The following is a 23,540-nucleotide window of genomic DNA, read 5'->3' as shown; positions in this document are numbered from 1 at the left end:
GCTCAGAGGCATTCTTAGGCTGGGTACACATCACACATTTAAAGCACATTTTCTCCCCACCACCCAGAATTCTGGGAACTGTAGTTTACCCCCTCACAGAACTACAATTCCCAGCATTTTTAACTACACTTCGGCTGGGGGTGGGTGGGTATTGTGCTTTTAATGCATGGTAAGTATGACAACATTTTGCACCTCAGGTTGGACCTTAGGGGTCAGAGTAAATAAATAAATAGATAAATAAATCAAACTGAATTCTTCCCACCTTGGGATTAGTTTGTCCCTCTAGTGGCAAAACTTCAAGGAGCTCTCATGTGGCAAGTGTATTATGTGGGGGTGTCCCAGTACATCCTGCTCAGAAGCAAGGCCTCTTCTCCCTCTGCTGGGCCTATGGCTTCCCTGTGGTGTGGCTGAGAAAATAAAGGATCGAAAATACGAAGCTGTGGAGTCACCATGGTGACTACTGGATTCTATTCCCAGCTGGCTTTCCACCTCTTTTTCCTCTCCTTTCCCCCCCCCCTCCCCTTTTTGTAGCTGTTCAATTGAGAAATAGCTGCTCTCGGGGGGGGGGGGGAGACTTTGATGCCCTTAAAATGTGGTATTATTATACTCTGTTGCTTTGAGTTCTTTTCTCCTCCCCACCCCAAGAAAAGCTTTTAAAAGTGGTTTATATTTAAAAACAAGTACACACCAGGAAAAAATAAATCGTGGATTGTAGTTGGTGGTATTCCTACTCAGAGTAGTCCTATTAACATTTATGAGCATGACGTAGCTCCATTGGTTTTAATGGGTCTTCTCTGGGTGTAACTTGGTTGGATGCAACGCCATGTTTTTACATTTATGGGAACTTGATTACATTAACAATGGGCTCATGAGCCTTATTTCCTTGCACATACTAAGAGGGGCTTTTAAAGTTTTTTTTTATTTATGGATTTAATTAAATAATTCCTATACCACTTCACATTTGCAAAGGAAACAATCTCTTAGCAGTTTTGTAACCTGCCTTAAATAATCAAGTAAAACCTTACAAACTATCAAGCAGTACAAATGAGAAACAGAAACAACTTCAATGCTGATCCACATTTAAAGAAGCATAATAACAAGAAAACAAAATATCATCCTAAACATTAAAAAGAACTTTACACATTAAAAAAAACCAAATACGAAAATAAGTGCCTCCAGGTGACTAGCTGGGTGTAATATCCTGCTTTTTGGAGAGTTCTTCCTATGCTCCCTTTTGCACCTTCAAATCTTATTTATGAAACTTGTCAAGCCGTGCCTTGCTGTGGAATACCCAAGGAGATGTACAATAAATTGATAGCCTAATTGGCCATCATTTGTTAGCCACCACACAAGCTCATTCATAGGTGGAAGTGGATCGTTTAGGTTGCAATCCTAGGTATACTTAAGTGTTATCTGCACCACAGATTTAAAGCACCGCCTGCTATACCACTATAAATGGTCATGGCTTCCTCTGATGATACAGTTCCCATAGTGGTTTAACAATCAACCCCTCTTCCCAAGGAACTCTGGTAATTGTAGTTCTGTGAAGGGAATAGGGGGTCTCCTAACAACTCTCAGCCCCCTTAACAAAACTCACTTGCCAGAATTCTTATGTGAGGGAGAAGCGGTATGATACATTTAAAGCAGTATCCTATTTAAAGCATTATCGTGCAGATTGGGCCTATATGTCCATCTAGACCAGTATTGTCTACTCTGACTGGCAGTGACTTTCCAGGGTCCTGGGCAGAGGTCTTCCCCATTGCTACTGACCTGGTTCTTTAAACTGGAGGTGGAATCTGGGACCTTCTGCATTCAGATCAGGTGTTCTGCCACTGAGCCCTGGGATCAATGGTTGCTTTTTGTAATACAGCAGACCCCTATAGCAACCTCTGCTCTCAGAATCTCCCAATAGCAGAAATGGGGTTCCTTCCCCTATCATTTAAGTGACTGGCTGCTACTGGGACTCGGGAGCTGAGCACTGCGTCATTGGGAGGAGGGTAATCTCAATCAGAACCGATCAGTGTCAGCAGCCATTTTAGGTTTCCTTGGGAAACTGCTTAGCAACAACATTTCCAAACCACTGGCAGGTCTGCTGCCAGGATGGGAGATTTTTTTTAGTTTGAGTTGATATTTGATATTTGTATTCCACTTTTCTAAGAGCATTGTGGAGCTCAAAGCGGCTCACCATAATAGTACTGTAGCCTTAAAAATGGACAAACATTAGTACATATACTCATACAACAAGCACAATAAGGTAACCCATAAAACAATTAATAGCAACCGGCACAAACTTATAGTGATTCGAAATATCAGAAATGTATGGGCTGCTTTCATCTTCTTTTTCCTCCTCCTCCTTTGCCCCCAAATCTCAGTGGTGCAGTTAGGTATTGTTAGACCTTGGTCTTATTCTCCCCATCTCTTCCACGGTAGCATAGGTTATGTCAAAATATGGTAAGCCTGCCTTTCTGTATCTGATGTCTCCTAAAACCCTTCTTTGGTGGCGCCACTGCCAAGTCCAAAAGCCTGCAGACCCATAGCAAAGGAATTATGGGGGTGCTCTCTAACCAGCTGCCTTCTCTACTCTCCTCCCACCAGCTGAGGAATGAATTTTTGTGTGTTCTTGCTGTGCCTTTTGTGTGTTTCCGTGTGACTTTTGTAGTCCTGGAGCCTTTCTTGGCAAGTGGGGGAGAGAAGGAGAGAGGGAGACTAGCCGAGTGTTGTATGCCAACTGGGGCACAGACTTGTGATCCTGACTTCTTCATTAAAGCTTGTGGGAGTTTTGATTTCTCCGGGGCTCCAGTAGTGGTGTTGCTTGCGGTCTTCCTTCTGCAGTGTGACCTGAGGCTTGGGTCTCCCTTGGTGAGAAATCCCTTACCCCAAAACAGTCATGCATCTTTCCAAGAGTAGCCTAAGATGAGCAGTGCATTGGGGCGGGCGGGCGGGGGGTGGGCATCCTGCCTTGGGCAAAATCTGGTTCTCCCACAAGCAACAAACTCAAAGGTGTTGCAGAAAGGGTGGATCTGAGGCAGCTGGGGAGCCACTTGATAGTGGTTTAATAACTTAACCCTTTTTGCTCCTGGAAATGCAAGGAGCAGGTTGATTGGCTGGCTGCAACCTCAAGCCTACTATTGGGGGGGGGGGCACAGGGGCAATTGCCCTGGGCACAAAATTGTTAGGGCGTAAAATTTCAGCCTCAATACAGCTGGTAGGCACACCCTGCTATGTGTGAGTTGTCATTCTCACCCTCTTAGGTGAATGAACCAGTAGCCTGTTGGTCATTATTGTGCAGAGCCTGCAATTGCACGAGGACCTATACTTGCTTCTGCTGCACTAATCAGTTATTTCCCATTAGTGAACGCATCTGGAATAAGGGAGTTTCCTGCAAAAAAAGGGAGGGCTGACAGCTATGCATCTGAAGTCTTCAACTTGTTCTTTAACTTGTGTACTGTTCAGGCTGGGGGAGGTGTTTAATGGGTGGAAAGAACAGGAGTAACGAAGAGCCCCACTTTAAACAAGACCAGTTTCCCCCGTGGTGGTGTGTGCTTGTGCAACCCCACAGACGCAACTAAAAGCCACTGAATTTGGCCTCCCAGAAAAATAGTCTGTTTTTAAAAGAGAGAGAAAAGCAAGCAAGTAGGTTTCTTAGTTTGCTTGAAAACATGTGAACAACGGATGCTGCAGTCTTGGAAGCCTGGGGAATTGCAAACTTAAGTTTCCAGTGGTTTGTGAGGTGGGGGCTGCAGCACCCTGAGCCTTCCCCATTATAGCAAAGTTCAAATAAGTTAGGTAGAATCAGGCAGGTTTGCAAAATTATGCAGGTCAGCTTGTAGTATTTCAAGTCTTAGCACAAGTTTTTTTTGGGTGGTAGTGGTGGTTTTGTTTTTTTTAAAAAACAAGGCATAGAACACACCATCCCAAGTGATAGCACAGAAGTTACAGGAGGAACAGGGAACTGTTGCCCTCCAGAATATGTTGCTGGACTACAACTCCATCATCTCTGCCCACTGACTGTGCTGCCTGGGGCTGATGGAGTCTAGCGATATCTGAAGGGCCTAAGTTGTCCTTCCCTGAGTAATAGGATGCAATCTGTGTGAATGGGTCTTGCTCTTCCCCTTCCTGGAGTGCATCTGTCCACCCACAAAACGGCATTTGCACTGTGTGAGAAGAAGTGTCTAAACAAACACTGGACATTTACAGGATTTGGTCCTCCACGTGGGGCTGGAAACAGTGTCTTATTCTCAAGAGATGTCTCAACAGCAGGAGTGTCACCTCATGTTTTCGTTTTGCTTTCCAGATGATGGGCTGGGAGAAAAGGGATAAGATTTACTGCAAAATGCCATGATCTCCTCTTGGATACCTTTTTAGCTGTCCCAAACAACAAGAACCCACAAACAGACCATGCAATTAATGATAATTGGTTGCGATTACCTTTTTTCATACCACAGAATATCTAGAAATCTCTGTGCTTCTAAGGAATTTTTTATATAAGGTCTAAAATGGGCTGGGAGGGGGAAAGAGAGAGTGTGATTTCCATCAGAACACACAGAGAGAGACTGTTCTGAATCACGGCTCAACCATTCTGGGCCCGAACTCTTGACATCTGCTTTGAAAGTACCCGGTTCCTTTCACTCATGTTCATGAGAGGTACTAATTCTTAAATTAGATTTATACCCCATTTCTCAGCCAAGATGGCTGAAAGAAGCCCATGATAAAACTCCATTGTAAATTATAGTCTCTGATGCGGCATTGCTGAACTCCCTCCACAAGTCTGCATATCTGTCTCGTGGGACTCTGTATTATATATACCGTATATATATGTTTGTTATTTTCCATTGTAGGTTTGGCTGGCCATTAGACACCCCCATGAGTGCAAATCTTAACATTAGAACTGGTTTGAGGCTTTAACACTGTAATCATATACATATACACAACCTGTTGCCCCCCTCCCAATGTTGTTGGACTCTACCCCCATCAGCTCCTACAAGCGATGGTGTGAGTTGGAGTCAGAGAGCAGCTAGAGGGGCGCTGGTTCCTAGGCATGATAAACACCTGTTCAGAAATTAAGGCTGCAATGCTATATACCCAGTTACTCAGGAGAGAACCCCGCTGAATTCAAAGATTCAGCACATTCTTAACCGTACCTCTTCAGAAGTATGTTCTATTGAATTCAGCAGGGAACGTCTCGGTAGACATGCTTAGGATCGCTCTGTAAGTAGGTGAGTATAGGACTGCTGCCTGACAACCGTCTTTTGCATGTCTTCTCAGAAGTAAGTCACCTGGGAATAAGCTGCACTGAACACTGTTGGATGGAGCTAGTATGAACTGTGCTGCAAACTTAACTTTTCCTCATTTTTCAGAAACAAGGAGAAAGGGCCACTTGTAACTTGAGAATGGCCAGCTTAGAGCTGAGGTGGTCTTGTTCCCAACAATTTAATTCTTCTCTTCTGCAAAATTGGGTATCTAATTTGGTGCCCAAATGCCTCACATCTTGGATGTTACCATGTATTAATTATTTTATTTGATCTTTCATATTTAACAGCATTCAGGGAGTGACATGCAATGGCACGGCACCTGATGTGGCATATGTTTGATAAGATGCAATGGTGCATAGGTTCTGGCAATAGAGAGCCGTTCACATTTCATGATGCCTGCCTGCCTAACTAGGGCGCAGGGAGCAAGGTGCTAAGACGTCTAAGTTGCTCTAATTCTGAAATTAAAATCTAAAATCCCTAAATTTTCAAATTAAAGAGATCTGCAAATAAAGATGTGAATGGTGAAGCTGGCAGTGCCGACACATGCATGTCGTGAAATCCAGCCATTCACAAATCACACAAGTTGCACCTTCCTGGTTTTCCAGGTGAAGTTGTTTCCAGCGCTGAGGAAAGCAAGGGAGAAGTCGCTGTTACAGATCTGCCATTTTGGCTGAGCTCGGTGCTCCCCCTGCTGTCTGTTCTCTTGCCTGGTGAAGTGTTTTCCCGCCCCCTCTGTGCCCCCACCCCTTCTCATTTGTTCCATCACATTAGGATCTGATGGCTGATCTCCAAGGAGCTGCCTTGATAGCGTTTCTCTTGCGGGAGGAGTTGCTGGAGAAGAGGAGGCTGCCTGTGGTCGCATTGGGAGCCAGGACTCTTTCCCTCTCTCTTTTCTTCAAATGGAGCTGCTGAAGTGGGAGATCTACTCCAGACCTAAACAGCCTATTGTCACGATGGGTGATGCTTGGCTCAGATACCTGGACCTTTTAGACTTGCTGCGGAAATAGTATAAATATATACATGAGATACTAGCAAGCTCAAGCTGCAGGGATCTGCTTCGTATGTAACTGTGTGAGGTTAAGGACACCTTCAAATGATGGTGGGGTTTTCTTTCTATTCCCCCCCCCCTTCTGTGCAACCTGCTTTTGGTTGATTATCCTTATTCTAAGCCCACAAAGATCCTTTTTCAGTACCTGCCGGTCCTGTATATTTGTTCTTAAAGGCTGCACAAAAAGTGGAATGTCCAGTGGAACTTGGGTCTACTTCACAAAATGTGACTTCTTTCTCCCTCCACCCAATATTGTTTAAGCCAGATCACTCTAAAAGGTCAGAGTCTTATGCAGATGTCAAGACACTTGAGTCATGATGTTAACGTCTTGCACAAGAGAGTTGGGGTGGGTCTCCTTCACGCTCGTTCTTGCGGGTGAGTTTCCGGTAGGGGAGTTGCGTTGGAGCAGCAGACTTATTAACGCTGAACCCAACAGATGTTGGACTTCATTGGAAGTTGCCTGTGCATTAAAGAGTGGATCCTTCTAAGAGTCCACTTCTCAGCTGCCTCCCTGGAAAAACAAAGAACACCCCTTGCTGTGGAAAGGCTGCGAGCACAACGGGGGAAGACCCCACTAAAATAAAACGAAATATTTGTGGAACGCATTTTGTGTTTTGTTATTGAACAGTTTGTACTTCTGCGCATTTGGGGGTAACTTTGATTATAGCTGCAATGTTGTAAGCCGCCCTTCTTTCATCTCGTGCCTTTGATATTTCGGACTCCCAACTCCCATCATCCCCAGCGAACATGGCTGGTGGTCAGTGATTTTGGGAGTTTTAGTTCAACAGCGTCTGGACGGCACCAAGCTTGGGGAAGGCTGCTGTAATATCTGTCAGCTACTGCTTTTATAACATTATTCTACTGGAAATTTTGTTTAATTGAAATATTTCAAAGTGGCTTTTCTGGGGAGTTTGCAAGAGTGAAAATTTATGCATAATGTGAAAAAGAAAAGAATCTCCTCCCGCTACATATCTTCTCTGTTACCCCAACTGTCCAAGATAAAAACCAACACATGTACTCATGAAACCACTCTTCACAGCAGTGCTAACCCAGAGTCCAAGGCAGGCAGGAACTTACCACCATCCTAGTAACAAATACTTAATATTACTCTAGCTAAAGCTATTGAACCTGGGAGCTTCATATCGGATGATATGGAGGCAGTGTGTTCTTGTTGTGCGAGTTCATTGGCTGTGTTTGGCAAAGCTGAGCAAAGAATGTACAGTATGTGCTGGACCCTCCCCCCCAGAAGCAGAGGCACAGTGAAATATAGCAACTTGTTTCTTATTTCCTTTAAAGAAAAGGCTGTGCTCAGAGTTGTTTACCTTGATTATTTATTTGCAGTCTTCAGCCATAATGGTTCTCAAAGCGGTTTCAGGATAATAAAATCAGATTTATAGGTGGTCCCCCTGCCTTTCTCGCTATGATGCATCCCTGAAGATATATGCAAGCACTGGAAAAGGTACATTTCTAAAACAGTGTGATGGCTCTGGTCTGAGAGAGTGCCAGGGGTAAGAGGTTAGACCTTAACAGCAAGGGGGGGGTTGCAGGGTGGTGGGGTTGGGGTGCCCATTAGTAGGCTCTGTCAAGCTTTCACAGGGAGGGAGCAGCAGCAGCAGTATCCTGAATGGTGGGAGTATGAGAGCCACTGTTAAAATTTTCCATAGTGCCCTGGATTGATACTTTAGGATTTATGTTTTTCTCTATACATATATGCATCCTGAGCACTAACACACTGAAAGATCTTGTGTCCCCATTAGGTTTCCAGGGGAGTCACAACTCTGTTTCTCGGTGCAGAACAAATTCAGCTTCTCTGTGTCTTTTAATGCAAACTGGATCAGATTTCTCTCTCAACCCCAGTGCTATTTTTCTAGAAAGAGAGGTGCCAGAGCTCACCACAAACACCTTCCTCATTCTCTTAGAATGGCAATGGTGCCCACCTGAGAGGTGCCGGAACGGAGTTCCTGTGAGTTTCCCCTGAAAAAAAACTGCACATTCCTAACAGAAGCCCACACATGCACATACTCATTAGTAGGGATGGGATTCACAATCACAGGCTGACATGACAAGTCCCGTCCCCCCCCCCCATCGTCCGTCCCCCCCCCCAGCAATTCCCTAGGACAAACACTATTCATTTTGCAAAACGATTCATAAAAACTCAAACGGGGAACCTTTGGACTATTCTTATCACCTAATTGGCTTTGATTCTTTGAAAAATTATGAGCCCTGTAAATGTAAAGCTTCTCATTACCCATTATCACCATCCATTTGTATGCCCCCAGAGGTATTGAATTTTATCTTGAGTTGTGCACAATGTGAAGTCATCAAAACGCAACGTCCATTTCAGTTAGGTTTAACAGAATCATACCCAGCTTTTTAAAAGTGTGTATTTGGGTAGAGGAAATTACTTGGATGTTGTTTCTGAGAGTCTATATCTATCTATCTATCTATCTATCTATCTATCTATCTATCTATCTATCTATCTATCATCTATCTATCTATCTATCTAATATTTCATGTATATATTATTTGCCACAAGAAGACTGGGAAAGAATCAAGGTGAAACAAATTGCAAATCATATGCACGCTTTGCTAGGAAGTAACCAGGATTGAACTGGATAGAATTAACTGCAGAATAAACATGCATTGTTGTTGTTGTTTAGTCGTTTAGTCGTGTCTGACTCTTCGTGACCCCATGGACCAGAGCACGCCAGGCACTCCTGTCTTGCACCGCCTCCCGCAGTTTGGTCAGACTCATGTTGGTAGCTTCGAGAACACTGTCCAGCCATCTCGTCCTCTGTCGTCCCCTTCTCCTTGTGCCCTCAATCTTTCCCAACATCAGGGTCTTTTCCAGGGAGTCTTCTCTTCTCATGATGTGGCCAAAGTATTGGAGCCTCAGCTTCACGATCTGTCCTTCTAGTGAGCACTCAGGGCTGATTTCCTTCAGAATTGATAGGTTTGATCTTCTTGCAGTCCATGGGACTCTCAAGAGTCTCCTCCAGCACCACAATTCAAAAGCATCAATTCTTCAGCGATCAGCCTTCTTGATGGTCCAGCTCTCACTTCCATACATCACTACTGGGAAAACCATAGCTTTAACTATACGGACCTTTGTAGGCAAGGTGATGTCTCTGCTTTTTAAGATGCTGTCTAGGTTTGTTATTGCTTTTCTCCCAAGAAGCGGGCGTCTTTTAATTTCGTGACTGCTGTCACCATCTGCAGTGATCAAGGAGCCCAAGAAAGTAAAATCTCTCACTGCCTCCATTTCTTCCCCTTCTATTTGCCAGGAGGTGATGGGACCAGTGGCCATGATCTTGGTTTTTTTGATGTTGAGCTTCAGACCATATTTTGCGCTCTCCTCTTTCACCCTCATTAAAAGGTTCTTTAATTCCTCCTCACTTTCTGCCATCAAGGTTGTGTCATCTGCATACCTGAGGTTGTTGATATTTCTTCCGGCAATCTTAATTCCGGCTTGGGATTCATGCATTGGATCAGGATAAATGTTCTCCATTCCTAATTTACAGTATTCTCTCTTCCCCTCACCCCATGCTCTCTCTTTCCTTTCCTCCTTCCCCCCCCCTCCCTCCTTTTCACTTTCTTCTTTTCCCTGTGCTTGGAGGCCAAGCCCCCATGGTGTTCTCTTGGACTTACTGCTACATATGGCTGCCAGAGCTACTTGCTCAATATAGAAAAGAAACATGAACCCCCCAAAATCCAGTAATATTTACATTTTGGGTAAAAATATTTACTGCCTGTCCTCAACAATGTTAAAAAAAAGTCTCTGGGTTGTTTCCTCTTCCATGTGAGAAATGAAAAACATGAGGTGATGAACTGAGAGTGAGAATTGAGAATCCTTGCGCAATTGAGAAATGACCTCTTGTTTTCTTTATAAAGCTAGGCTAGAACCTGTAAGCTTTACGACCTCCCTCCACCCCCAAGCAAACAATCCTGTCCTCATGCACTGGAGAGACAAAACAGATAAGAAACACGAGAACAAATGTTAATGGCTCCTTTAGCACCTCCATAAAACAGAGCTCAAGGGAATACACAGTTCAAGAAACAGTTGCAACATTATAATGCCATCTTCTAAACAGTTGCCCTTCAGTTTTGGGGGTTTTGTGTGTGTGTGTGTGCTGCAAAGAAATCTACTCTGAAAATGCCAACAGTCACTTGAAACCTGATCGGCTCTCAAACATTCATGAACATGCAAACAGGGAAGAGCTCAGTATCAAATTTGCCTTTTCTGAATGTTGTTTTCACCCCTACTCGTTAGGCAAATAGAAGGGGAAAGTCTTCTCACAAAGCAAAGTTGTGTATGTTACAGTTTCCTTTAAAGGAAGAAAGAGACTATTGATTTGAAGTCTGGGACACGTTGTGCTATTTGGGTGAGGCAAAACCTGACCTCTTCACCACCTCTACACATACCCTCTGGGGAATGGGAAATTAATAGCCAATAAAAGTTCTTTATTGCTGCTTTCTTGACTTGGAACCATGATGGGAAATCTTCCCAATATAAGCCGCCTGTAGTGTCATCGGTCCCAGCAAGTATATAAGGAGAGCAGGACAGGGAGACGAGTGAATTCATAGAGGAACAAGGAAACCATGCATTTGGAGCTGCGTTACAGGGTTTTTGCAGCCTTGCTCTGTTTCCCCACCTGGATGGAGGCAACTGGTGATTCCAACAGATGCCCAGGTAAGAGATTTTAATTTCTTGCCAGTAAGTAAAGCCGTTTTATGTCATGCCAGGCCAATGGTCCTGCTAGCTCCATATTGGCAGCTCTCCAAGATTTCATATGGAGGCTGGGGGGAGGGGAGTCTTCCCCAGTTGTACTTGGAAATGCCATAGTTGAGCCTGGGACCTTCTGCATGAAAAGCATGTGTTCCACAAATGAACCATGGCCTCTTCCACCCTTGGAGAATGCTGAACATCATACAAAGCTCATGATGGGAGGAGTGGTTTCTACATTTTTGTGAGTCATTTCTACATACTTGAAAGTCGGCATATCCCTGGGTACACAGAAATATATATGCTTGTAAACGATTGTTTTTAAAAGCAAAACACCAAATGGTCTGATGAGGACCTTTGAACTTCTGAAAGCATTCAGGTGTCAGATGAGATTTTTGTGGGAGGTGGAGACGGAAGAGGGAACAGGTGTGCTCAAGCCCTTAGTTTCTGGTAGATAAACTAGGGTTGGAGGAATGTGAGCTAAGAGGCTAAATAATTCAGCTCCCAGAATTATTTCAGGAGGATGAAGGGGGGCATATTTTCCAGCTGTTCAGAACCCCCACCCCAAGATATAGTTTCAATCCTGAGTCCTAGAAAGGAAGGCATCAGGGCCTGGGAAAAGGGAAAGAGGACTGTTTCTCTTTCCTGAAATTTCACACCCAACACACACAAAAGCTATAAGGTTTTCCAAAGCCTTGAGCAAAAGTAAACAAGGTTTTTCTTTCCCACTTGATTTCCATCCCCCTCTGGAGTTGTACTGTCCTTTGAACTGTGACCCAGGTGGTGCTGTGGGTTAAACCACTGAACCTAGGGCTTGCTGATCAGAAGGTCGGCGGTTCGAATCCCTGTGACGGGGTGAGCTCCCGTTGCTCGGTCCCAGCTCCTGCCAACCTAGCAGTTCGAAAGCACATCAAATGCAAGTAGATAAATAGGAACTACAGCGGGAAGGTAAACGGTCTTTCCATGTGCTGCTCTGGTTCGCCAGAAGCGTCTTTGTCATGCTGGCCACATGACCTGGAAGCTATACGCCGGCTCCCTCGGCCAATAATGCAAGATGAGCGCGCAACCCCAGAGTCGGTCACGACTGGACCTTATGGTCAGGGGTCCCTTTACCTTTACCTTTACCTTTGAACTGAGACACTGGTGCAGTGCCAACTACTATTAGGCAAAGGGAGGTGACTGCCTCAAACAACAGGTGTTAGGGCAATGGAAGCACCTTCCTTGCTGCTTTCCCCATGTCCCCCTGGTTGAAACTTTCTCCTCTGATAGAGTTGTCAGCGTCACATGGCCTGTCCTATACCCCTATATACTAAGCAGCCAGTCCTGGATCGTGGTCCTCTGCATAATGCCCAGGGGTGTAAGTTTTTACTGAACATAGCAGGGGTAAGGAACTCCTGGTCCGTGGGGCAATTTTGGCCCAGCACAGGTCTCAATTTGGCCCGTGGAGCTGTTTCCCCTGAACCATGCCCACCTGCCCCACACCTGGGCCAATATGTAATATCAGGGGTGGAGCAGGTAGGGATGCAGCTGGCACGGCTGCACATGCAAATTCCCCATGGATAGCACATCTGATCCTTGCAGAGAGAGAGGTTGCTCGCTTCTTGTCAGTTGATGGGCAGTGACTTCAAGCCTGCTGCACCAGGGAGGAACTGGATTGTGCAACTGATCCCTACAGAAAGGGAAGGGTTGAGCATATAGGGATGGCAAAGTTCCTTGACCTGTGGTTCCCAATGACAGAATATCATGGTGACCTGAAAACAAGCAGTTTCTCCTCTTGCTCCTGTATTATGGAATGCCCTTCCCTCTGCCATATGTGAAACAGTGAACATCAGTTGTTTCAGACGTCTTATAAAGACACTTATTTTTACTCGGGCTCATAAGATTGGATCTGCTAAATCCTGTTTGCGTGTTTGCTGTCATATATTGCTGTTTTATTGTTTTTAGGATGTATCCTTTCATTTTTATTTTAATGTATACCACTTAAGAGATTTTAAAAAAATCTCTTAAGTGGCTTATAAATGCTTAAATATTAAGCGGCTTATAAATGCTTTTAAATAAACAAGGAGATAAGTGCTGTGGCAGGTGGATAAACCACCTGCCAGTCCTCTAACATCATAATGACATCAGGTGGTTGACAGGTGGGTTGTCCCACCCACCTGTCAAAGTTGGCTTGCCGAGGGGTCAGGGTCAGATAAGGGTCTGGCCCACCCGGGCAACAAAGGTCTCCACTGCTAGAAGACGGACAACCATTTCTGAGGAAGCATGGCTGATTACCAGACTGAGAGATCACCTTTCAGCCTATGGGCCACACCTCGGCAAAATTCCAGGGCCACCTGCTGGCAGAGGGGAGGACCAGAGCCAAAAGTAAGCAGAACAATTAATGTGAATTTTACTTTTGTACAGAAGAGCAGTTTCTTCGCATTCACAGATCCCTCCCTCCCTCCATCCAGGCAAGGCAGAAACTCCTCACTGGAGTTCAAGGACACATTTCAGCCAGACATAAAAGAAGGTGTGTAGCTTGTTGAAGACTGGTGAGGGCCAGAAAAGAGAGGCCTCAAGGGCCACATGTGAGCCTCCCCATCCTTGAAACAGGGCCTAATCTCAGGTGGACACTGACGTTAGCATAGGGGGTGAAATACTTCATTTCCTATCATTTCCCACAGAAATGAAGATTGTGGACAAAGATTGAGAAGCTTTGCCATCCTGAAGGGATGCCCTGGGTTTCCTGGGGGTTCTAACTCTGTAAGGGGAGTAGGATCTGTCCCACCTCTTAAAAACAAACACTCCAGATCCTGGATCTGCCAAAAAACAGAAATAAAGAGAAACATGGCAATCTTTGATTGATGAACTTAGCTTGCAGACTCCCTTTGGTCTACCAGCTGACCTCATGGCTACAACATCATCCTAGGTTTTATACACTCCCCCCCCTTTCCCTCAACTTTCTACCCCACCCTTTATGGGTGACATCTCGCCTGAGATGTCTGGAAAGCATGCCACAAGTTTGTGACATTTTGGTGAGTCCTAATCAAGGTATTGCCCAATTGTGGGTTTTGGAATAATTTCGCCTTCAGTGTATTGTTACGATTTGCTTAGTAACTAGTTTGTTTTCTTTAAATATCAGGTGATCCAGGATATCTTTTGTCCCTCTGCCAAACAGGTGAGTTTCTTTCTTGCTTCTCTCGGGAAATGCACCCTCTGCCATCTAGTGGCTCAACTTTATAATAATCCTCTAATATATAAAATCGCAAGGATGTTGACACGTTGCAGTTCAGTTTGCCCCAGACAGGTGGCACTGAGAACTACAGTGTGATGAGCTACTGGGCTGTCTGGCAGGTGGACCAGTGGACAGAGATGCAGGTCAAGGTGATGTGAAGAGGAGAGGCAGGTGAGCAGCTCAGGCAATTAACCCAGGTGAAGCAAAGGGGAGGGATCTGGAGAACAGAGATGCAGGCAAGCCAGCAGGGGCCCAGGTGAGCTGCAGAGACCTGGTGAGGTCCAAGCAGAGGCGTAGGAAGGTCAGGTGGTACCCAGTGTGGAAAATTTCTTGTCACCCTCCAATTGATTTGTTTTCTCTTTTTTTGCCTGCAAAAATGGTTCTGTTATTTCATATTTTCTTACAAAGGAATGTGGATTCTGGGCCTCTGATAACAAGTAGGCTTAAATCTACAGGATAGATTGTGTTTTGGCTTGTGTTGTTTTATTTATATTGATTGTTTATTTATCCAATAAAATTTATTTTTAAAAACCTGAAAAGTGGTTTACCAAAACAAAAAACACCACAGCAGTAAAATCAAGAAAAATTAACAACCCTACCTTAAAACATACAAAAGCTAAAATATTAAAATTAAAATTACTTCAACTTCCTAAGCATCTAGCTATGCTTGCCTAAAGAAGAATGCTTTTAGCAGGTGCCTGAAAAGAGTCTAACAAAGGCATGTGCTTTGTTGCAATAGGCGGGAAGTTCCAAAGTGCAGGTGCTGTCGTCACAGTAAACAATGCAGTACAGATATTATGTGGAACCTGCAGTAGTGCTTGAAACTACTGAAGGGGAGGTTTTATTTATTTTGATTTCACTATGCTGTGTATTATATGAAAAGGAAAACATTTAATTAAAAAAACAGGACTGCACAGCAGCAATCTAGTCTCATCATGATCAGTGGGACTTATTCCCGAGCAGACAGTGCATAAGATGGGCTGCAATCCTATGCATCCCTTGGATCCAACTTGTACCTAAAACTCTGCACAAGCCTGCACCAGAGAATTGTAGAGTTGGAAGGGACCCCTGAGGGTCATCTAGCCAAACCCCTGGGGCAATGCAGGAATCTCAACTAGACCATCCCTGACCCATGGCCATCCTTCTTCTGTTTTTACCCTCAGCCAGGACACACAATGGATAAATACACGACAATGGAGACTGGAGGTGGGGGAGGGAAGCCCAGCAGAGGGTAGGGCAGTAGGGCGGTTTATAAAAAACTTTTTTTAAAAAAATGCCTGCTCCAAATGTCTTGTCTTACTAAACTTGGGATTATATAGCTATATCTGAAATTTCATGCATATCAGTAAATATCTTGACCCTGCTCCACTGAATTGAAATTTCAGCCTTCACGACATAGGAAAACAGCCAAGTAAACAGCTATTCCCATGGAGGAGGGTCAAGATATTAACTGATATGGATGAAATTTCATATATAGCTATATAAGCCCTAATGTGGTAAGATAAGACCTTTGGAGTAGGCTTTAAAAAAAAAAAAAAGGTTTTTTATGAACCGCCCTAGCAGGGCAGTAATTGTTCCTTGATAATTTGTCACCCCCCTTCCATGATGGCACCTGGGGCGGACTGCCCCCCCCAACCCCCCTTCCTACACCCCTGGGTCCAAGGTTTTCTTTTGTGTGGTGCAAAGGGTGGGAAGAGGGGTTGGCCAGGTGTTCGGGAAGGAAGGTGGGGGTTGACAAAGTTCAATGGAAGGAGGGCTGCAGTTGCCGAGTTGGAAAGGGAGGGTGTAGGGGGTTGGCGAGTGAAGCAAGTAGGGCTTCAATCCTAGTGTACTATATAATGATCCACAAACTGCCCCCAAATACCTACGCCATAGGGAGTCAACATGGTGCCACCAGGGATGGTGGGAATTGTAGTCCAGCAGCATCTGAAGGGCACCACGTTGCCTACCCTAATTGCTTACGTGACAGTAATTCCTCAGGACTGCCACGATAAGGAAGCGAGCCCCGTTGTGAGCTCTTCAAAGCCTCCAACAATTCTCCTTTCTTCAAAGGCATATGCGGACTTTGAAATCCCACAGCTTTTCTTCCTTCCTTCCTTTCATTCATTCATTATATATGGTTTAACATTCCCTTTTTGTGGTACGAAACGCGAGTGAGCTGCTGATAAAATCCCAACATCATTAGGCAAAGCAGGGACTGCTTCTAAATGCTTCAAAAGCCCCAGTGAATGGAAGTTTCACACGCCTTATTAATGTAGAAGTGTTATAAAACGTAGAGATAAAAGGATGTCTCTTTTACCCAAGGGCCAGTTTAAAAATGTGGAGTAAAATTTGTAATCTGCATTAGCGACCTGTTGTAACACTTCTAGGCTAAAAGCAGACAGACTAAACAAGATCACTCTCACAAACACAAATAGCAAAATGAGAATGCCAGCTTTTGTGTGGACATTTTATAGTATACAATGTGGGGAAAGTGAGCTTTAAACTCTGTTGTAAGCAACAGTAATATTACATTAAACCAGTGGCTCCCAAACTCATCCCCATACCCCATCCTATAAAAATATTTATTAAGAATAGTGGTTTGGACAGCCCAATAGGGAAGATAATAACATACTGTAATCAAATTCACAACAGTCACAATTAATTGCACATTCATTCAAAATCCAATTAAAACCAATTAGTTAGATAATTCAACAAAACCAATGAACTTGATCCAGTGATACCAGCTTTTCAAAATCTCATTCACACTTCCAGCGCTCTCCACCCTAGGTAATTCCCCCATCCCCCCGGGGGTGGTACCACCCTCTTTGGGAAGCGCTGCATTAAACAAGTTAAAATGAACCTATATGGAGTGGTCTTAATGCCCTGTCATCAATATATGCAGGGTTTTTTTCATTGGTAGCACTGATGTTATGGAATTCTCTCCCTGCTGAATAAGAGAGGCCCCCATCTGTATTGGCATTCTGCTGGCTTTTGAACTGTTTGACCTCTCGACCTATTTAATTGGTGTTTAATTGGATACTTTTATTATGTGTTTTTATTCAAGATGTTTGTATCTGAATGTTTCTCTCATTGGTTTTTATACTTTAAACAGCTTAGAAGCCTAATGTAAGGGGGGGAAAGTACAGAGAACCGCCCCCTTGCATCAGAAGTAGCTCCTCCCCAAGTAGCGATGGAAGCGAGGGCTCTGAGGAAGCTAGTGAGGGAATGGAGAGAGAGGGCCAGGGCTCCAGCAACATGAGAGAGCCCCGGCCACACAGGAGTGAGGAAAGGGAGGGAGAGAAGGGAGAAAGTGAAAGCCTGGAGAGTAGACCCCTTCCTCCGGTTCCGGAATTACGCAGAAGAAAGAGAGGGAGGAGATTCACTGTCCCGAGGCTACTATGTTGGAGAAGGTCACGCTGGATTCTGCATCGGACTGAGCAGACATGTTGTACATACCCAGCTCACTGTAAATAGCCTGCACTAATAAAAACTGCTGAAAGACAAGCATGTGGAGCGTCGTTACTCTAGAGTAGTCACAAGAACCTCTGACGCCTAATTTGGCATTAAGTGGCGTATAAATAATCATCATATAATGACATTAATTGGGAGCTATGGTGGTATTCCTAGCTTGCTACATTTCCTGCCTTTCGTCTTGCCTTTTGTCATTTGGCATATTCTCCCAGCGCCAAGAAGCTGCAAGGAGCTGCTGAGCAAGGGGGAGTTCCTGAGCGGCTGGCACACCATCTATCTGCCGGGCTGCCGGCCCCTGAGGGTCTTCTGTGACATGGATACTGATGGAGGGGGCTGGCTGGTGAGTGGCTGCCTTGAGCTGAAGGCAGTGCTACTACAGTGTACAACGCCCTGTATTGCTATTGGGATTTTTGCTCCCATTGGGTTTGATAATTTATTTATTAAACTTATTCGCAGCTTGTCACCTAAATGGTCTCCAGGTAATTTGCACTTTAAAAAAAACACATACACATAGAGAAGAAAATTCATGTAAAACATTAACATTCCATACGACATGGGAAAAGCAAGCTATCTCTCTCTCTGAGACACACACACACACACACACACACACAATAACAGCAATGGAAAACTTTGGCATTACGCTAACATGAGAACACGGCAGTTTTTCCAACCCGCTAACCAGCAGATTAAAATAAAAACACAAACATTAATACTCCTGCACTCCCTAGGCCAGAGGTTGGCCGCCTTAAAAATCCCCTACCTAAACCTTCCAACACAATGCAGCCCAAATCCAGGATGTCATTTTCCAGGTCCGCACTCCTGCAGATACTGTGCATGCATGCCTGTGAAACCTAGGGTGGGAAGCCTCTTGCACTCTAAATGTTGCTGGACTGGAACTCTTAGCAGCCCCATCAGGCGTGGTCAATAGCTAGGGGTGCGGGGATGTGAAGTCAAGCAACAACTACCGTAGAAGGCCATAGCCCTTGCCACTCAAACACTGGATGTGAGAGACTGAATGAGAAGACAATACATTTACAGGCGGTGTACTCATTTTCTGCTATATTTGTTTCTGTATCTCTTTCTCAGGTGTTTCAGAAGCGGTTGGATGGGTCTGTTGATTTCTACCGTACCTGGAATGACTACAAGAAAGGCTTTGGGAACCAGCTATCAGAATTCTGGCTGGGCAACGAAAACATTCATCTCCTGACACGGGAGGGTAACGAAACCCCGCCTTTGATCTGGGGATAAGGGTGGGGGAGAAATTAGATTTGGTTTACAATGAAAGCTGAAGTTGCCCAATCTGCGCTTTCTGAAACTATATGTGAACTGGAGCACAGCCATACCTTGAAGTTCACACTTCTCTGAATTTTGCAGTGCAGTTATCCAGCTAAGTAATGTGTACAAAAAGTGCATGTGCAAGGGTAAAGTCTGCATACAAATTAATGTATTAGTCAGCAGACATGTCCAAGTGGTTGACCGCGATTGACCACTAGATTAAATAAAGTGGGCAAGGAATATTGCTGCCCCCCCCCAATTCTGGGTTCCACCGCCGTTGCCGAGAAAGCAGGGTTGGGCGACATTCCTTGCGCTTGCCACCTGTCCCGGCCTTCCCTCCGGTGGAACCCAGCACCGGGGGGACGGCGATATTCCTTGCCTGCTCGCTTGCCACCCAGCCTGGCTGCAGCAGCCACCCCGGCACTGGGTCTCTCCGCCGCCGCCGGGAAGGCTGGGCTGGCGGCAAGTGCGAGGAATGTCACCCGGCCTGGCCGTCACTGCTGCAGTGGTAGCCCCAGTGGTGGGTTCCTCTGCTGCCACCACTGCAGCAGGGAAGGCCGGGACAGGCAACAAGCGCAAGGAATGTCAACTGCCCGGTTTTCCCAGCGGCAGAGAATGGTGGGGAGGGCAGGTGCGATTGGGATCTGCATCAGCTGCACTGCTCCCATTGATGGGGGTGGGGAGAGAAAGGGCTGGCTTGGGCGGGGGGACAGAGAGAAGCCGATTGGCTCCTCAGAGAGAGAACTTTTGCGTCCCTTCCCCCCCACACTTAAACTACCCCCTCCCGCGTCCAGTCAGCCACCTCCTTCCACACATGCACCCCACGCACGCTCCTCTTCCCTCCGATGACAATGGGTAGATCACTGCCAGTTTTTTATACTGGGAGTAGATCACAGTCTCTTGGGAGTTGGACGTGCCTGCATAGAAACAATAGTACAAAAGGGCATTATATTGGGGAAAATAGTGTGCATAAATGTGTGTATTTCCACACAAATGCATTCATTCATTTAAAACTGATGTAAAAATGTGGGGAACTGAACTTAAGACTGGAAATCTAAAAGAAACCAGAAAGGACATATTTGCCAATCCCTATCTGGAAACAGGTAGGTAGTCGTGTTGGTCTGACGTAGTCAAAACAAAACAAAAAACATCCTTCCAGTAGCACCTTAGAGAACAACTAAGTTTGTCATTGGTATGAGCTTTTGTGTGCATGCACACACACACGAAAGCTCATACCAATGACAAACTATCTGGATTCTGGACAAACATTCTTTCCAGGCCAGTAGCATGGACCTGCTATGCTATTGTGAGCCTCCAGGAGGCAAAAGAGAGCTGTGTTTTTATTCCATCACAACAATAATACTGGATTTATTTTGCAGCATCCTATCTGTGCAGGATTTAAAAATACAATGTCTCCACTACCCTCTTCCACCCTACTCTTCTGATAGCAGCCCCCAGTTCAAAACTTTAAGACACCCAGTGATGTGTTTTGATATGAAAGGCGCAGGAACCATTTTTCAGCCTGAGGGCCACGACCCATTGTGGACAACCTTCTAGAGGCTGCTTTGGAAATATTTCTTGTGCCACATCACACATAAGTTTTTCAAGTGCAAAAGGCAAAGTTGTGATGAATTTCTGTCCTCTTTTCCTTAGGGGAGCACCAGCTGCGTGTGGACTTGGTAGACTTTGATGGCCATAAAACCTTTGCTCATTACCAGTCCTTCCAGCTCAGGGGAGAAGAGGAGAAGTATCAGCTTGTCCTGGGGCAATTCCTGGGTGGCTCTGCAGGTGAGGGACTTCAAACCTGCTTTCCACACGCACTGTGGCCTGGTTCGCATGCCACTTTAAACTAGGAGTGGGGAACTGGACCTGGTCAGAGGCATTTAGTGCATAGATTGGAGATAACGGATCTCTGTGCCTGACATCAGATGGTGACTTGACAGGTCGATTGATTTGCCTAAAATTGCTGTTTCGTCACTCCAGCAATGGCTGCTGTTGGAAGTGTAACAGCAGAGATCATTCTGTGTGCAACTAAAGGGTTAATTCTGTTACTGTTAAAGCCAGCTAGCCAAGAGGGGAGTTGTGGCTTAGCAACCAGGCAGCATGATGTTTGCTGAGGCAGCACACGCTCAGATTGGTTATGTTGCTCTGAGGGAGTTTTCCTCTGTATGTTTGGTTGACTGTCTCCCTGCCATGTACAAGGCTTCTGACGAAAGAAAGACAAAACTCCTCTGTTCCTTTCTCCTCACATTATACCGTGTTTCTCATATTATAAGACATGTCTTATATTTATTTTTTCCTCAAAAAAACACACTATGGCTTATTTTCAAGGGATGTCTTATTTTTTTCCTCCTCCTCCTGCCGTGGCCGGCATTGCTGCTGCGCCTATCACTATGTCTTATTTTCGGGGTATGGCTTATATTCCTTGAATGCTTAAAAATCCTGCTATGGCTTATTTTATGGGTATGTCTTAAAATATGAGAAACAGGGTACACTGGTTTTGTTCAATTTCCTCAGTAAACAGTTATCAGGAATTTCTCTTTTCTCTGCACTCCATCTGCATATTTAAGTGACTTAGCTAGGAGCTGCCAGGTCTCCAGCTCCTGACAGGACGCATCCCTGGTACCTTACCTGCCCCCACCCCTGTGCCTAGAGCTACCATTTAAATTTCCTACAGTGCCCTGGAGCAGTACTGCATTGGGGGCACTGTGGGAAATTAAAGTGGTCGTTCTCACACCCAGCAGCCGCTCAATGCTGATCAAAGGGCTGCTTCTCCTCTCAGCCAGATGAGGCCACCAGAGCCTACTGACATGGAAAAGGCACTTTGACCGAAGCTCCCTCAAGACCCAGAGGCATTGATGCTGTGGGGGGGGGGGGGAGAGAGAGAAATGTAATGGGCAGCAGACAAAGGACAAAAGAGAGCCCTTTTACACCACCTCTTTCTGTTCTGCAGGTGACTCCATGGCCGTTCACAGAGGGCAGCGTTTTTCTACCCATGACAGTGACAGTGACACCGGGACACAGAACTGCGCTGTCACTGTGCATGGGGCTTGGTGGTATGTCAACTGCTATACGTCCAACCTGAACGGAGGCTATCCAATTGGTGATCGGAAAGGGCAGGTCTATGGCATTGACTGGGCAACTGGCAAGGGCGTTGGCACCTCCTACCAGCGCACAGAGATGAAGATTCGCTAAAGAGATCCCATTTGAGGCCTAGAAAGCAACCAAAGGGAATGAGTAAAGCAAAAATTAAGCAGCTAAATGGGTGATGGTGTGTCTCTTTATTTTGCATGAGGGATTATTCTGCTTCCAAAATCCTTTCAAGCTTTTAATAGGTGAGGGCTTTTAATAGAGAAGAGGCTCTATTAGGGCAAAAGGTTTACTGTCCATACTAAGGATGCCTAAGAAGCAGGAAATTTCAAATCACAAAGGCTAAAATCAATAATAATAATAATAATAATAATACAATCCAGCCCAAAGTACCTGGTTTATTCAACAAAATACTCAAATATTGAAACTGCAGCTAGCTATTTATTTGCTTGCTAGCTACTTGATCAAAGAGCTCTCAAAGCAGTGTGCAAATAAAACACACCTAAAGTTCACCACTGCCAGTTGGAATAGAATGGATATGTCTGGCTTTGTCTTGAGTTAAATGAAGCAGTCCCCTCTAGCCTAATTCTGGCCACATTCTCACAATACATTCAACGTACTATAATACCACTTTAAACGGTCATGACTCCCCACAAAGAATTCTGGGAGCTATAGTTCGTTAATGGTGCCGAGAGCTGTATTCACCTCCCAAACCTACAATTCCCAGAGTTCCCCATAAAGTGGAATTGTTTGTTGAACCGCTCTGATAACTGTAGCTCTGTGAGGGGAATCGGGGCCTCCTCACAGCTATCAGTACCCTTAGCAAACGACAGCTCCCAGAATGCTTTTTGGGGAACAGGGGAACAGCCATGGCTGTTTAGTAGTTTAGATGGACAGTGTGAACCCGTCTGCTGTGACTGGCAACAGCTTTCCAAGGTTTCAAGCGGAGTCCTTTCGTTTTCCAGTCCTGATTTTTGCAGGAGCTTTTAATAAGAGAGAGCAAAGGACGGGATGTCCTCGACCTCAAGGTAAGCCTCTATTCTGCTCACTTTGGTTGCCAAGGGAGGTTATGTAGGGATATTGACATGTTTGACAAGGCAATTTTCAACCATGGGTCATATTTGGCATTAATGCTGTATTGTTTTAATATTCGATTGGGAGCTGCCCAGAGTGGCTGGGGAATAAATAAATTATTATTATTATTATTATTATTATTATTATTATTATTATATTAATAAAGCTAGGGCTGTAATCGGGAAGACTGAGTGCATTGGTATTGGGAAAGTGAGTCACCAAAACTCCTGAATAATGGCAATAGACAGGGAGTTCTAAAGTGAAGGTGCTGCCACACTAAAATATTAAGAGTTAACAGTACCAGTTCCACAGATCAAAGTGGCTGATTGGATATATATATGGGGGGGGAGCGTTCCTGAGAGTAAACGGGTCCCAAACTGTTAAGGGCTTTATATACTAATAGTAACACCT

At 45.0% G+C, this 23,540-nt stretch overlaps 2 protein-coding genes across 2 annotated transcripts in view; both read left to right on the top strand.

The window, feature by feature from the left end:
* CD164L2 (CD164 molecule like 2) overlaps window positions 1-8,366 on the top strand; it is a 37,617-nt gene extending 29,251 nt beyond the window's left edge. Inside the window, exon 6 of the mRNA XM_035119312.2 lies at window positions 6,024-8,366. Coding sequence (XP_034975203.2) covers window positions 6,024-6,030 — 7 coding nt within the window. The 3' untranslated portion in view covers window positions 6,031-8,366. The remainder of the gene's footprint in view (window positions 1-6,023) is intronic.
* Window positions 8,367-10,435: 2,069 nt separating this feature from the next.
* Window positions 10,436-22,227, top strand: LOC118087284 (ficolin-1). The gene is made up of 6 exons (XM_035119804.2): window positions 10,436-10,990; window positions 14,145-14,180; window positions 17,903-18,030; window positions 18,777-18,906; window positions 20,619-20,753; window positions 21,919-22,227. The coding sequence occupies exons 1-6, from the start codon at window positions 10,900-10,902 to the stop codon at window positions 22,158-22,160; spliced, it is 762 nt and encodes a 253-aa protein (XP_034975695.1). The 5' UTR covers window positions 10,436-10,899; the 3' UTR covers window positions 22,161-22,227.
* The last annotated feature ends 1,313 nt before the right edge of the window (window positions 22,228-23,540 follow it).

The sequence above is a fragment of the Zootoca vivipara genome, chromosome 6 (genome assembly GCF_963506605.1).
Source record: "Zootoca vivipara chromosome 6, rZooViv1.1, whole genome shotgun sequence".
Taxonomy (NCBI): Eukaryota; Metazoa; Chordata; class Lepidosauria; order Squamata; family Lacertidae; genus Zootoca; species Zootoca vivipara.
The sequence above is the reverse complement of the archived record's forward strand: the minus strand, read 5'-3'. Positions and strand labels throughout refer to the sequence as shown.